The sequence below is a fragment of the Magnusiomyces paraingens genome (assembly GCF_902498895.1).
Source record: "Magnusiomyces paraingens strain CBS 517.90 genome assembly, contig: contig4, whole genome shotgun sequence".
NCBI classification, from domain to species: Eukaryota; Fungi; Ascomycota; class Dipodascomycetes; order Dipodascales; family Dipodascaceae; genus Magnusiomyces; species Magnusiomyces paraingens.
In genome coordinates, this window is record NW_022474070.1 from 1,862,721 (window position 1) to 1,879,210 (window position 16,490).

Sequence of the window (16,490 nt, forward strand, 5' to 3'; positions counted from 1 at the left end):
TGAAACACGTAGTATCTCAACAACTACAACAACGAATGAATATATACCTGTCAGTTTATGATTTTCAATTTTAATAGAATATAATCATAGAATTTAAATTTAAAAGGCTTCTGCCTAATAAATATTTAATAGTAATAAATATATATATATGTAAAGAATCAAGTTGCAAAGTTCTACTGCTCTAATAATATACAAGTGAATATCAGTTAGGATTTCAGCGATAAATTGAAAAAAAATGCTTCCTTTTAACTAGACAATTGAAAAAAAATTTTTTTTCAAAGGTTACTATACTATATTTGTTATTTTAGACCAGATTGGACCAATCGAGTAACTAAAAAAATTAAATAAATAAATAAATAAATAGATAAACAAACAAACAAACGAATTGAAGCAAAGCAAACCTTTTGACAAGAAATTTATTTGCCAATAGTGAGTAGTATTAAAAATCAAAAATTTAATTATTTATTTTATTTGCATTTACGGGTAGTAAACCAGACATTATTACGTATTAGACTGAATTAGACTGAACAAGGCAGTAATTTTGTGTACTGATTTTTCTAATTTAATTTCGACTTCTTACAATTCACCGCCTGAGAAGCAAAATTAATAATTGATTAATTAGACAAATTTAACAGTCACGATTTTAAAAATAATAATAATACAAAAAAAAAAAATTAAACATGAGTACAAATAGTCTAACGAAAGCTAGCCATATTGACTGTAAAATAAGTAGCTTCATGATATCTGAAAGTATTGAAAAAAATTTTTTTCTAAAAAAAAATTAAAACCATTTTTAAAGTATAAGCTTAATTATTTAAACAAGCACCTTCAAACAGTAATCTTAACTAATTAGTTATAAGTATGAAATTAACCACGTTGAACGGCTTGAGGCATTACCGAAATTACCGAAATAATATTAAAAATTTGTTTAGGTTTATGTAACAATTTTAAAATTTAAACAATGTAAAGAATATAGATTTTTTTTCTTTTTTTTTTCTTTTTAAAATCAAGATTTGATTGTCTAACAGGAATCAATATGCTAGTTATATAAACAATCTCAATACCTGGGGGTTGTATGAAATGTTTAAATAATAACAAAAATGTGTTTCCTTAAAAATAAAATAACTTTATTAACTTTAGTTGTGTTTTCATTCTTGTTTTTTGTATGATTGCAATTTGGTGCACATGGTATATAGATTTTTCAAAAAAAATTTCTACAAATATTTAAGGTGAATCTGAACATTTTTCAGTTTGGTACACAAAAGTTACATCATTGGCAAAATATTGAGTTTTATATTTTTATAATTAATTGTTGTTGAATTAAAATAAATTGTAAAAAAGTCTTTCCTGTCTAAATTCCTTGTGTTGATTTTATTGTGCAGAGGCTGATTTTTATCAACTTTCTATTATAACTTTAAATAAACCAAAAAAAAAAAAACCATTAATCCATCTCTTTACACATTTTCCAGTAATGGAATCAATCATTATGACAAACCTATTCTGTTCTACAATGGCTCTAGCTTTATTTTTTATGATAATAATTAAACACCTACATCTTATATCTTCCGTTTTTTTATTTCTTCCGACAAATTAAAGTATAGTAGAAAATATAAAAATTTTATTTTGTGGGCCAATCTGTTGCAATCAATATTATTTTGGAGCTGAAGGGCTGAACTTAAACAGTGGCGAAATTAAAAAAAATAGGCTTTGTAATGGTCAAATTATATATATATATATATATATATATAAACCTATACTTTTACAAGAAGCTTGTTAATTGTGTAGCTGGTTTATTATATGGATCAAAACTGAGAAGTCTGCAACTCACTTTACCTAGAATTGACGAATTAAAAAGCTAACCCTAGTAATCATAAATCTGGTTTACTCCTCATGAACACTGCCTTCCTATATCAAGATTTCAACAATTGTTATAGACAAGACAATGTATAATTATTCTAAATACAGCCAACAAAAAAAAATCGATTGACATATTTTCGAGGTATAAAAAAAAATTCAATATACATTGATATATTAATTTTCAAAAACTTATTCCTTTTGGTTTTTTAAGATCATAACCTTTTTTTTTTTTTAAGATTCCGCTCTTCATAATTATGGAGATTTGTCTTATATTGTTTTCATTTTTGATGCCCTTAGCAATATTTGGCCAATATGTTATATTCTATTTTTAGCTGGATAACACCGGATGAGACCATAAATTATATTCATATAAATAAGCTACCTTTATGAGAAAGTCATGTGTATTTAAAAATAAAGAAAAAACATGAGTGTGGCAAGTTTTTGCGGGCCACGACAGACTATTACAACCTAATTAGGTTTCTGTTAAAACAAATCCGAATTAAAGAACAAGAAACTATAAATCTTGGATATCTTGGTAAATATATGAAAATCAGAGCAAAAAGATCTCCAATTTCAAGCATTACTAAACTTTTCTCTCTTTAATATAATCGTTTATAACAATTGTTATAGTTATGAATCGATTTATTCTAAGCTTTTATATAAATAAATCAAATGAAAGTAATTATAGAAAACACTTACAATAGTTTAATAACAATAAGTTTATTAGCTTCAAGTTAGTATCTGTTATTTATTTGTTAAAAGTAACCTGCAATTCTTCATAATTCATTGCACCTAAACCACATTATTGCCGAAGTTGCACCATTGATTTATTTATTGAACGATGGATAACAGATGATGTTTGTATATTGATACAAAAATCTCAATATTGGGCACTATATTTTTTAATATAGGTTATATTATCATTAACTGATTAACTGAAGGAAAAATAAAGGGAAAGAGGAAACCAGGATAGCAGCCTAAACTTAGACTATAATTTACAATATATTGATTGGGTATATATCTTAGGAATTAATCTTTTGGTAAATCTCAAAACTATCTTTTAACTAGTTTGGTAAGACTTTTAGTTTTCTTGTTATTGAAAATAACTAAAAATTATATAAACAAAAGAAAAAGAATTAAAAACTCTCCCCAATCTTGTTTACTCACATATATGAGTCGCATGTTGTAATATGCTAAATGAATCTATTAGTAGACCCATAAACAATTGCTATTCCTTTTATTAACATTTAGAATACTTTTTTTCTCTAGATCTTCTATTCAATAGTTAATCTCTTTAAGATGACATTAAATGACTAACACACATAATGTACAATATCTACATTAATTTATTACTGTTTAAGTGCATATCTATAAGATTTCTTTTTTTGTTTTTACAAACAAAATTGAAATTAAAATAAAATTGAACTTGTAAATTGAGATAATTATTTTATTCAGTCAAACAACTGATAAAAGCTTAAGCAGATAAGGTTTTTTTAAGCTTAACAAGTTACAAAAAAAAGGCCCAGAGTGTTTTTTTTTTTTTTTTTTCAAAGTAAATTAAAACTGTTATTCATTCAAAAGATAATAATTACTTGATTTTAATGTTTTTAAGTTTTATTAATGGACTTAACTTTTAAACTATATAGAAGAATATATATATATAAATTTTTTTTTATCGTTTTTAAAAATAGGCCAATATTAGCGACTCCCTCCATGATCTACAGTTAATGATATGAGAATACCTCGTATGAAATGAATTTACCAACAATAAGGTTAAATGTAATAAATGTAATATATGAATAACTTTTATTTACTAAAACTTCAGTTTATAAGAAACTGGGTACACGGCTGAACAATGAAGAGGAAAAAAAGTTTTTATCAAAAAGGTAATTTACAGCACTTCGTCTAATCTCATAACCTTAATCTTAATCTATAACTTAACCTATAATCTCAACCTATTACAATCTCAAAAGAGCATCATTTTAAATTGTGCTTTAACAGATTTTTTTATAAAGCAATAAAGTTAAAAAAAAAAAAAAAAAACTAAATCAGCTGCGTTAAAAACATCTGATATTGATTGAAACTTCAGGATCTTAAAAGCCTTTATAAGATATTGAGAGAATCCAATTAAAAAAAATATTTATTTGCAAACATTGACTATTATTACCAGTAAGTACTAGAGAATTTTAATATCATCAGTATCGGGTATGTGATTTTAACAACAAACAAACTAAAAATAGTTTCCAAGTATTTAGAAACTTTGTTTTGGGGAACGTACATATCTCCCAAAAACGCAAGTAATAATAGACATTATTAAAATGTGATTGTAAATAATTCATATATAATTGGGAATATCCTCCCTCTCTATCCCCCCCAAAAAAAAATAAAAATAAAAACAATTCCCAATTCTCCAATTTGAATTTTATTTTTATCTGAACCTTCTTTAAATATAAGATCAGCAAAGGAAGGAGTTATAAATAAATACATTAATTTTTTTTCAACTATTTGTTTTTAAAAGAATTATCAAGGTATGTGTTATTGTCAAAATTTTTAATGAATTCTAACATGGAAATAGAACAAAAAACATAAGAGCAAAAGTAAAAGAAATTATATTTATCTTAACACAACAACAGTAAGTATTTGTGAAAAAGCCATCAAAGATTTGTAATTAACTCGGATTTTAGCAATGCGAGTTAATGCATTATTAATTCCAACATTTGGAATTGCAGCAGTGTATGCAGACTGTAGTGTTGACGCTACGAGCTGTAACACTGCCTGTACGAACGCTAATACTGTAATTAGCAGCTACTATTCCGAGGATGACTATACTTGCAAGTTAGAAGATAAAGTTCTTTTAAGTGGCAGTTATGTAGACATGGATGGAACACTTCTTTCTGTTGTCACTGCTTGCCACTATTGTGTTGAACATGGATACGTTGAGGAATCAAGCTACGAATATTACGAAGGTTGGATAGCAAAATGTTACGAAGCAAGGTCTAGCTCAATTCCAAGTAGCATTAATACCCAGTGTATTTGTGACGTTAGTGATATTACTGATGACAATTGCAGTGATATGTGTGGCACTGCTGAAGATTATTCAGTAAATTTAGTAAGTTTGCTTGCTTGTGGAGTTGTCGATAATGTTGTTAAAAGAAATGTGGTTGGCTGTCTATTATGTGGTACTGTCTCAAGTTCTGCTAATACTTATTGCGATTCCTTCTTGACTCTACTGGTGTGTCTCATTGGTGGTGTAGTAGAACTCTTGTCAGGCATTTTGGATGTGATAGGAACTTTGTTAACTACTGTATTGTCAGTTGTTACAGGGTTGTTGGCGGAATGCAATTTTGATACAGAAAATTTGTGCACAATGGAGACATGTACATTAGATGGATTAGATACAGACACTTGTAACTCATATTGTTCAACTACACAAACATGGATATCAGGAAGTGAATTAAGTGGTAAATCGTGCAGCGATCTATCATTGTCAGAGAAACAAGTTATTGGAGGATGTTTAATGTGTGGCTCAATTATTGGATATGAAACAACAAACGACATCCAAACAGACGTGAGTGGATTTTTGAGTACGTCTTGTATTGAGGAATTGCAAAATGCTGTGTGTAATGGAGATTATGTTGAATCTTTATCTGAATCGTCCGAGGAAGCAGTGGCAGATGCATCATCTTCATCTGAAGCTGCTGCTGATGAAGCTTCTTCCTCATCTGAGGACGCTGCTGATGATGCTTCTTCTTCATCTGAAGCTGCTGCTGATGAAGCTTCTTCTTCTTCTGAAGACGCAGCTGATGACAAAGCTTCATCGTCATCTGAAGCTGCTGCTGACAACGCATCTTCTTCTTCCGAGGATGCTGCTGATGATGCATCTTCTTCATCTGAAGCTGCTGCTGATGAAGCTTCTTCCTCATCTGAGGACGCTGCTGATGATGCATCTTCTTCATCTGAAGCTGCTGCTGATGAAGCTTCTTCCTCATCTGAGGACGCTGCTGATGATGCATCTTCTTCATCTGAAGCTGCTGCTGATGAAGCTTCTTCCTCATCTGAGGACGCTGCTGCTGATGCTTCTTCTTCATCTGAAGCTGCAGCTGACAACGCATCTTCTTCTTCCGAGGATGCTGCTGATGATGCATCTTCTTCATCTGAAGCTGCTGCTGATGAAGCTTCTTCCTCATCTGAGGATGCTGCTGATGATGCTTCTTCTTCGTCTGAAGCTGCTGCTGACAACGCATCTTCTTCTTCCGAGGACGCCGCTGATGATGCTTCTTCTTCATCTGAAGCTGCTGCTGATGAAGCTTCTTCTTCTTCTGAAGACGCAGCTGATGACAAAGCTTCATCGTCATCTGAAGCTGCTGCTGATGAAGCTTCTTCTTCTTCCGAGGATGCTGCTGATGATGCTTCTTCTTCATCTGAAGCTGCTGCTGACAACGCATCTTCTTCCTCTGAGGACGCTGCTGATGATGCTTCTTCTTCATCTGAAGCTGCTGCTGACAACGCATCTTCTTCTTCCGAGGATGCTGCTGATGATGCTTCTTCTTCATCTGAAGCTGCTGCTGATGAAGCTTCTTCTTCTTCTGAAGACGCAGCTGATGACAAAGCTTCATCGTCATCTGAAGCTGCTGCTGATGAAGCTTCTTCTTCTTCCGAGGATGCTGCTGATGATGCTTCTTCTTCATCTGAAGCTGCTGCTGACAACGCATCTTCTTCCTCTGAGGACGCTGCTGATGATGCTTCTTCTTCATCTGAAGCTGCAGCTGATGAAGCTTCTTCTTCTTCCGAGGATGCTGCTGATGATGCATCTTCTTCATCTGAAGCTGCTGCTGATGAAGCTTCTTCCTCATCTGAGGACGCCGCTGATGAAGCTTCTTCTTCATCTGAAGCTGCTGCTGATGAAGCTTCTTCTTCTTCTGAAGACGCAGCTGATGACAAAGCTTCATCGTCATCTGAAGCTGCAGCTGATGAAGCTTCTTCTTCTTCCGAGGACGCCGCTGATGATGCTTCTTCTTCATCTGAAGCTGCTGCTGACAACGCATCTTCTTCCTCTGAGGACGCTGCTGATGATGCTTCTTCTTCATCTGAAGCTGCAGCTGATGAAGCTTCTTCTTCTTCCGAGGATGCTGCTGATGATGCATCTTCTTCATCTGAAGCTGCTGCTGATGAAGCTTCTTCCTCATCTGAGGACGCTGCTGATGATGCTTCTTCTTCATCTGAAGCTGCTGCTGATGAAGCTTCTTCTTCTTCTGAAGACGCAGCTGATGACAAAGCTTCATCGTCATCTGAAGCTGCTGCTGACAACGCATCTTCTTCTTCCGAGGATGCTGCTGATGATGCATCTTCTTCATCTGAAGCTGCTGCTGACAACGCATCTTCTTCCTCTGAGGACGCTGCTGATGATGCTTCTTCTTCATCTGAAGCTGCTGCTGATGAAGCTTCTTCCTCATCTGAGGATGCTGCTGATGATGCTTCTTCTTCTTCTGAAGACGCAGCTGATGACAAAGCTTCATCGTCATCTGAAGCTGCTGCTGATGAAGCTTCTTCCTCATCTGAAGCTGCTGCTGACAACGCATCTTCTTCTTCCGAGGATGCTGCTGACGATGCTTCTTCTTCATCTGAAGCTGCTGCTGATGAAGCTTCTTCTTCTTCTGAAGACGCAGCTGATGACAAAGCTTCATCGTCATCTGAAGCTGCTGCTGATGAAGCTTCTTCCTCATCTGAGGATGCTGCTGACGATGCTTCTTCTTCATCTGAAGCTGCTGCTGATGAAGCTTCTTCCTCATCTGAGGATGCTGCTGATGATGCTTCTTCTTCGTCTGAAGCTGCTGCTGACAACGCATCTTCTTCTTCCGAGGATGCTGCTGACGATGCTTCTTCTTCATCTGAAGCTGCTGCTGATGAAGCTTCTTCTTCTTCTGAAGACGCAGCTGATGACAAAGCTTCATCGTCATCTGAAGCTGCTGCTGATGAAGCTTCTTCCTCATCTGAAGCTGCTGCTGACAACGCATCTTCTTCTTCCGAGGACGCCGCTGATGATGCTTCTTCTTCATCTGAAGCTGCTGCTGATGAAGCTTCTTCTTCTTCTGAAGACGCAGCTGATGACAAAGCTTCATCGTCATCTGAAGCTGCTGCTGATGAAGCTTCTTCCTCATCTGAAGCTGCTGCTGACAACGCATCTTCTTCTTCCGAGGACGCCGCTGATGATGCTTCTTCTTCATCTGAAGCTGCTGCTGATGAAGCTTCTTTTTCTTCTGAAGACGCAGCTGATGACAAAGCTTCATCGTCATCTGAAGCTGCTGCTGATGAAGCTTCTTCTTCTTCCGAGGACGCCGCTGATGATGCTTCTTCTTCATCTGAAGCTGCTGCTGATGAAGCTTCTTCTTCTTCCGAGGACGCAGCTGATGACAAAGCTTCATTGTCATCTGAAGCTGCCGCTGACAACGCATCTTCTTCCTCCGAGGACGCCGCTGATGATGCTTCTTCTTCATCTGAAGCTGCCGCTGACAACGCATCTTCTTCCTCCGAGGATGCTGCTGATGATGCTTCTTCTTCATCTGAAGCTGCTGCTGAAGATGCTTTTGATGACGAGGCTTCTTCTTCATCTGAAGCTGCTGCCGATGATGCTTCTTCCTCGGAGGCTGCTGCTGAAGATGCTTTTGATGACGAGGCTTCTTCTTCATCTGAAGCTGCTGCCGATGATGCTTCTTCCTCGGAGGCTGCTGCTGAAGATGCTTTTGATGACGAGGCTTCTTCTTCATCTGAAGCTGCTGCCGATAATGCTTCTTCTTCATCTGAGGATGCTGCCGATGATGCTTCTTCCTCGGAGGCTGCTGCTGAAGATGCTTTTGATGACGAGGCTTCTTCTTCTTCTGAAGCTGCTGCTGATGAAGTTCCATTTTCTTCTGAATCCAATTTTGAATCCTCTTCAACTTCTGAATTAACTTTTGTTTCTGAGTCCCATTTTGCTTCTGAATTTGTTTCTGAATCTGAATCTGTTTCTAAGTCTTTTGAGAGTTCTTCACTTTTGACTTCAACTTTTCCTTTTACTTCATCAACAAAACCTTCTTGGAATTCTACGTTTACAACTTCAGTTTCTGCTTCTAGTACTTCTAGTGTTGGTTCTCATTCATCTGATTCTATCATTACATCTTCTGCCACATCCACATCTTTTACAAGGTACACTACTGTCATTGGATCTCAAACTCTCACTGTCACTATTCCTTGTAATGATTGCAGTGCTATTACTTCAACTAGTCTATCCTCTAAGCCCGGTACTTATAGCACTGTTATTGGTGAAGAGACTAACAGCCTCACAGAGCCTTGTGATACATGTACCATTACTAAATCCACCGACTCCACTATCACTTCAACAGGCTCTCACACTGAACTCACTACTTATACTACTGTCATTGGTTCTCAGACTCTCACTGCTACTATTCCTTGTGATGATTGTGCCGCTACTACTTCGTCAAGTTTTTACTCTAAATACACAACATATACCACTGTTAATGGTAATGAGGACACCACGGTCACTGAGCCCAGCAATTATATTACATCGCAACTTGGCACAGTTACTTCTTCGATTGTCCCAGGTTTTACAACTACCAATGTTGGCACTACCTTTACCGTTACTGAATCTTCTCAGACTCAGGTTGTTTTAGGTTCAGAGTCTTCTTTGTTTACCATTCGGACAAATAGTGTTCCAACCAAAGTCACTACTTCTTCAGGTTCCGAAACTGCTATCAATATTCATGAACAATCAACAGAAATTAAAATTCCATCTGAAACGGCCTTGTCTTCCCATGAGTCTTCATCTTTTATAACATTTTCTTCAGTTAATGGAAAGACTACAGTTGTTACTGTTTCACAGGAATCCTCTTCTGTTATTTCATCCGCTGCTTCAGTTTCTAGCATCTCTGTTAATTTTGATGTTGACTCAGTTTCGAGTTTTTACACTAGTGCAGTTTCTGACATTGTTTCAAACTCAGCATCTTCACTTTTTGTTTCAGCTATTAGTCAAAGTGAACAATCATTTATTAATACTAAGTCTTACCACTCCAATGTTGTACCATTAACTTCTTCAATAGCTGAAGCTCAACCAAGCAGCAGTTCTTTTGTTGCAACTAATAACCTTATTTCTGAAACTTCTTCATTTACTCATCAATCAGAGACTGAGTCACCTTCTGTACAGAAATCAACATCTGTTTCTTCTCAGACTGGTGCTGGCGCTGGTTCTGAAAGTTTGTTTCCTTTTGAGACTTTTACACCTAAAAAGTCATCTTCATCTGGCCTTGATGCCTCCTCGTCCCCAAGTTTTCAAGTTTCTTCATCTGTTGCATCATCTCTTTATATCTCAGGTAGTTCTTTATTGCCTGAATCTTCGGAGATGTCATCTTTCAAATCTAAGGTGTTATCGTCGTCTCAAACCACCTATAATACTATTGTAAATGAAGCTTTCACTCCTTCATTTACTAATGGTTTTGTTGAAAGTTACACTACAACTGAGTCGGTTAGTTTCTCTTCTTTTACTTCGGAATCTCAGCCCCCAGTTGCTTTGGTAAGCACTCAAAACACACTTCCTCTCGTTTCTTCCTCCCTGCCGTCTCAATACCAGCCTAGTTCTAGCTCAAGTGCAATTGAACAGGTTAATTCGGCCCATACAGTTATCATGCCCAAGCATGGTATTTTGGTTCTTTTTGCAATTTTTCTCTTTTTAATGATGTGATTACCTTTAATCTAATCTTATTTCATTTTTCATTGATTTTTCATTGATTTTTCTTTTGGTTTTAATTTTTTTTGATAATTTTGGTTTCTATCATTTCATACCTAATAAAATTTCCTGACAAAAAATATTTTTTATTTATAACATAAAATTCACAAAAACAAAAATTTTTTGGTACTCTCCTAATTGACATTGCTTTTAAATTATTCCAATCATAGGTCTTTAGTTTTTTTAGACTTTAATATTTTTCAACTTACACACTATATATTTTTACTTTTAAAAATTTCAGTCAAATTATATTTAAATTAAAATAGACTATCTACCACGGTAAATCAAATTTTGAGATTTTCGTGTTGTTTTGCTGATGTTGTTTTGCTGATGTTGTTGTCCATCAGAGAGATGAGAGCCGAATGTACGAGTTGTTGACGTTAACAAAACAAATTTGGACGCCACCTCTTCTTTACGTAAAGATGTATTTGAAATCTCTTTAATCTTAATGTTGATATGAAAGAGAAACACGGAAAACAAAAAATTGGAAATTAGCGTAGGTTTTGTAAGTTAATATTAAACCATGATGTAATAAGGGTTGTAACATTTTTTAAAGCCATCCATGAAAGGGTTTTCTTTTATTAAAGAAAAGGGTTTGCGTATTTTTAGGAGACACCAAGTTTCATGATGATGTTTGGTCTTTCATGAAAGACCAAACATCATAAAAAATAACAACCATAATGTTAATAGTTATGGATGAAAGTGATTATAGTGACTTCTATACTCATTTTAACATAGTCAGCAAAGTATTTTGCTTAACTTCTCAGGATTTGGCGAGTTACAAAGGTTACAAAATCACTGACAATTACTGAAATTTAACAAGGATCTTTTCTTTGAGAAAACTATCACGGTAAACTAAATTCTGCGATTTTCGTATTCTTTTGTTGATGTTATGTTGTCTATCAGAAAGATGAGAGCCGAAAGTACGTGTTGTTGACGTTAACAAAACAAATTTGGGCGCCACCTCTTCTTTACGTAAAGATGTAGTTGAATTTTTTTTAATCTTATAGTTGAGATGAAAGAGAAAACTTTGGAAAAAATTTAAAGTCACAAAATCTAAAAAAATTTTTCTTAACATTTTTAAAAACAACAACAAATTTCCTTTATGTTAAAAATTTAGGAAAAACAACAACAACAAAAAAATTTCTCAACTTTCTTAATGTTGGGGAATTTCAGTTCCATTAATAAAATCTTTCTTGTTCAACATTAACAACAACAAAAACATCCCACTTTTCATATCACCAACACAACAGCACAAGCACCTTTTTCTCACTGAAGCTAAATCAACAAAACGTCAAAAAAAAAATTTTTTTTTCAACATTGACAACCACCACGAAATTCCATCTTATTATCGTCAACTAAACAAACAGCCACGCCACCCATTTCTGAATCTATTTCCATTTTACGCTTTACCAGTGCTCAGAAAACCCATTTGCAACTCCAAATAAATCTCCCTTATATCTAAAAGGACTTTTATTATGTGATAAAAATTATTATAAAATGTTATTAAATATATTATTATAATCTGACCTATTTAAATGTTCATATATGGTTTACACACGTTATTATAATCCTCTTCGTCATCATACTCTTCAGTCCTTACAACTTTACCGTCTTTTGTCCTGTATTCCTCCACAAAAGATGGATCAACAACTATCGAAAGATCGCCATCATTAATCAACCAAACAGGACAAATGATATCTCTTACGAGTACCAAGTAGCTATCCGTCGCAAAAAATTTTTCAGGGGTAATGAATTCTTTTTTCTCAATATAATAGCCAATTGTTGTATATCCGATATTGCTACTGTCATTAAAAAATTGCATCCTGTAATCGCGAGGTAGGACAACACCCGGCAGAAACTTCCTCACCAAGACAAATTGTCCCGAAACCCCGCTTCCCAAAAAGTCTATTTCAATAATATCGTCAATAATAACATGATAAGATGAATTGTCTTTATCTCTTACACGAGCATATTGTTTAATAAAAGCATTCAAATGCCTCTGAAAAAAATTAATTTTTTCATAAAATTTGATTGTGATGCTGGTGCTTCTGTTGCCTGAAGCTCCACCTGATAGCAATTCAAAGATTTTCTCTTCAATGATAAGCTTATTGATATTTTCAACTGTCTTCTCACGTATGATTTTTTCATCCTCAGACTTTGGTTCGCGCAAAATTTTCAGCAACTTTCTCGAACCTACTGACCAAGCATACTTTGATGGACTAAGATTTTGAAGTATTGATTCATAAGCATATCGATAAGAAAGAGTTAAAAAAGGAGCCTTTCCCGTCTTTATTTGCCACCTTAATACAGCGCAAGCTCTTTCAGTAGGGAAGCACCATATTGCCCTAAGTGGACCCACCTCTCGAATGGCTTTAATCATATGACGCAGCGTATGTATTGGTAAAGTCAGGAAAGTTAGATTGTTAGCATCCTTTAGATATACTTCCTCAAAAACCCTTAAAAAACTTTCTATTCCATCTTCAAGTCTTTTCAATATATTTTCTGAAAATTTAGGCAAAGAGAGCAATCGAAGAAGTTGTACCAGCTCCGTAACAATATATAAATAACTATTATATTTAAAATCTGACTTCATAACGATACCAAATAAAAAAGAAAGGATCTTTTTGGTTTGGTGTGCTGTAAGCCTAACTGGTTTAGAGGTTTTAATCCCATCGGCTATCTCTGCCATGTTGAACTTCCTTTCAACAAAACTGTAGCTAATATTATTGAAACTCTCCAAAAATTTGACAATTGATTCCAGTGCTTCAGACCTGTAAATATCTGGGCCATCTTTACCATAAAATATGGTATTGATAATTTTAGTCGCAATGTTTGGATACAACAAATGCATTAAATCAGGCGGAAACGACATATCAGGCACCATTGAACCCAAACAAAATATGGTCGAAATTCTGCTTAAGCCTCGTTTAGTAAATTGCGAGCGGTTTGAAACCAAGTTGGTTGGATTCTTCAAAATGTCTTTAAATATAGTATTATACCACTCAATGTTGCGAGCTTTTGAGTTTTGATATGTGTGGGGTTTGGAAAGGAGTAAATTATTATGACGGAATGTCGCTAATCCTTTTATTTGTTTATGGACTCTTCCACCATAGGGTCCAGGCCCTCTCCATTTTTTATTTTTTTTTGAACTTTGAGGTAGTGGACATGATGATTCTGGCATATGTGCCATAGATTCCCCTGGTGGAAAAACTATTGCTGTAATCTTCTCGTCTAAACAGTAACGGCAAGGAGAATCTGACGTATGTCCACTTAACCCTGACAACTCACAACTAGCCGGCATATCTGCAACTGATAAAACAAAATGATGCCTTACAGTTTTCATGACCCCTATGTCCTCATCATAAACCGTATATCCTAGTGTGCTGGCTAATGCACTGTCCTTAATAAATGGAAAAAAAAATGAATCCCAATCTTTTACTGCAGATTTTTCTTTTTTAGCAGCTAGATCAATTCCAGAGGGAAATGCCATCAAAGTTATTGTATTTGATGGTTTATTGCGCTCCTCAGGGGGTAGATTTAAGCATCGAGCAACAACTATATCATAAGAAGAGTTGCCAAACGTCACCGGAACAGCATCAAATGATACCAAAATGCTAAATCCCACGGACTTTCAAAATATTTGAGGGATATTTTTTGTTGATAATCTTCACCTAATTGAGCGTTTTGAATGCATCTCTGTGAAAGAAGCTTATAAAGTTGGCCATCAAAAAAGTCTTCTACTTCTCCTTCATTTTTTTGTCGCTTGTGGGCATCCTTAATGACCCTAGACAAGCCTGTGTTTTCAAAAAAATCTCTGACTTTTTCACGAGGTGAGAAGTAAAAATATCTATACATCGGATCACGAGCCTTCCCACATTGGGCACATTCTGTCAAATCGCTACTAGAACCCGTAAATGCCATGCATCTATTGCTGCAAAAATAAACAACTTCAAATCCTGTAGACCAGTCACCACGGCGTAACATTTTCACACCATCGCTTTCAATAAATTTAGCTTTGGGAAAAAGTTCTTTGAGATTTTCTCTATTATTATGCTCTGGAAATCCTTTCAATGCACTGGCCTTTGTATACCTAATTCCAGCTTCTTTGGCCTTATCTTTATATGTTGTGTACGCAATCATAGGCTCCGAATTGGGATTAACTTTTCCAGATTTAAAAGTAAAATGACATATATTCCTGATCTTGGAAAAAACTGTTTTATAAAAATCAGGATCCAAATTTTGCTGTTCTAAAACTGTTGTAGCAAATTTGATGGCCTGGTTTAATGAAACATTGCTGTGAGACTCAAAATATGTACGAAGCATTTTTAATACTGAAATACCACCTGATAAACTTTCATTAATCTTAACATATGATATAAGTTCTCGACGAAGACCTCTAAGTTTGGGCTCTCTAATCCATTTGTCAGAAGCATAATTCATTTTATTGGAAAGTCTGGGAATGTGTGACAATCTTTCATCTCGAAGAGCAATCATTTCAATGACTGAAGATAAAAGCTCAGAAATTTGACTATCATCTACTTCTACTTTATTAGACTCTGAATTTGGGAAAGTTTCGCTACCAGAGTTAGATTGAATGCTTTCATTAGTTTGTGCATTGTTTTTTCCCGAAGAATCGGCCAGAGTAGTAGCTGAGTCACTTTCGATAAAACTGTTTGTGGTTTAAAGTATTCATCAACAATGTTGTCATAAAACTCATCATCTTCAATAAAAATTTTGTCAAGATTTAAAAGTCTGAATCTTGATGTTCAAAATCCGGTATATCATCTTCCAGGATGTTTTCTTCGCTAAGTTTCTCTGTGAAATCTATATTAAAAAGTTAATAAATGGAATTTTTTTAATTTTATTAGATCTTACCTTCTTCTCTTTCTTCTTCTTCTTCTTCTTCATCATCTTCCAAGACATTTTCCTCGCTGTGTTTCTCCGTCAAATCTATATCAAAAATATTAATAAATGGAATTTTTTAATTTTATTAGATCTTACCTTCTTCTTCTTCATCATCATCATCTTCCAATATATTTTCTTCGCTGAGTTTCTCCGCCGAATCTATATCAAAAATGTTAATAAATAAATGAAAATTTCTTAATTTTGTTAATTTTATATTAAATCTTATCTCCTCCATTTTTCTCAAGTTCATTCAGAAAGTCATATAAATAAATGTTAAGAGGTATATCCAGATCTTTGGGATCAGCTTCAGACAAATGTTGATAAAACAAATCCATTTTTTTCTGTGAACAAATTGTTCTTCGGTTTTGTTTTCCTTCAATAATATTGTAGCATATTTTTCCAAAGCTTTGAAATCAATACTCAAGGGACGTCCAGAATAATAAAAAATTTTTAGAGCCTCATTCCGCGTTTGTTTTATGAGTTCGGGATCATATTTATTGCTGAATCTATTCTTAAAATTCTCGGCCCATCTCTTTAGTTGATCAATCCTCCATTCATCGGGTGTATTAAAAATTATGACGAAATTGACTTTTCCCGTTATCATCATATAACAAGCGTGTGGCAATATTTGCAACTGAATCTTTGTTAATTTTGTATCGCTCATTATAGTATTCAAGTACCTTTCCCGGATCATAAATTCCAAGGTCTTTAAAAAACTATTTTTGTAGAAAGTCCATGATATGGTTCACCAATGGCCTTTAAAAGCGCAAACAAAATCTTTGCTTTTTCAATATCACTTAGAGGCCAGTTTCTTTTATCTAGGCCCATTTTTTTTCGGTATTCCGCAGTATGGGTTTTACTGCAAATCCATGTATCAAAGAGATCGAAGATTGACGTGTTGTTTGTCATAAATCCCCGAAGACAATTGTCCATAGCTCGAATTTGTGAA

General features: G+C 34.6%; 2 protein-coding genes across 2 annotated transcripts; one reads left to right on the top strand and one right to left on the bottom strand.

Moving 5' to 3' along the window:
- Nucleotides 1-4,543: 4,543 nt before the first annotated feature.
- SAPINGB_P005361 (uncharacterized protein) lies at nt 4,544-10,588 on the top strand (the record flags this gene model as incomplete). Its single annotated transcript, XM_032000075.1, has 1 exon — nt 4,544-10,588. The coding sequence occupies one exon, from the start codon at nt 4,544-4,546 to the stop codon at nt 10,586-10,588; it is 6,045 nt and encodes a 2,014-aa protein (XP_031855966.1).
- Nucleotides 10,589-14,218: 3,630 nt separating this feature from the next.
- Nucleotides 14,219-16,369, bottom strand: SAPINGB_P005362 (uncharacterized protein; the record flags this gene model as incomplete). The annotated part of the gene is made up of 4 exons (XM_032000076.1): nt 14,219-15,285; nt 15,512-15,586; nt 15,638-15,700; nt 16,291-16,369. 4 exons carry the CDS (start codon nt 16,367-16,369, stop codon nt 14,219-14,221), a joined length of 1,284 nt encoding a protein of 427 aa, XP_031855967.1.
- Between the last annotated feature and the right edge of the window lie 121 nt (nt 16,370-16,490).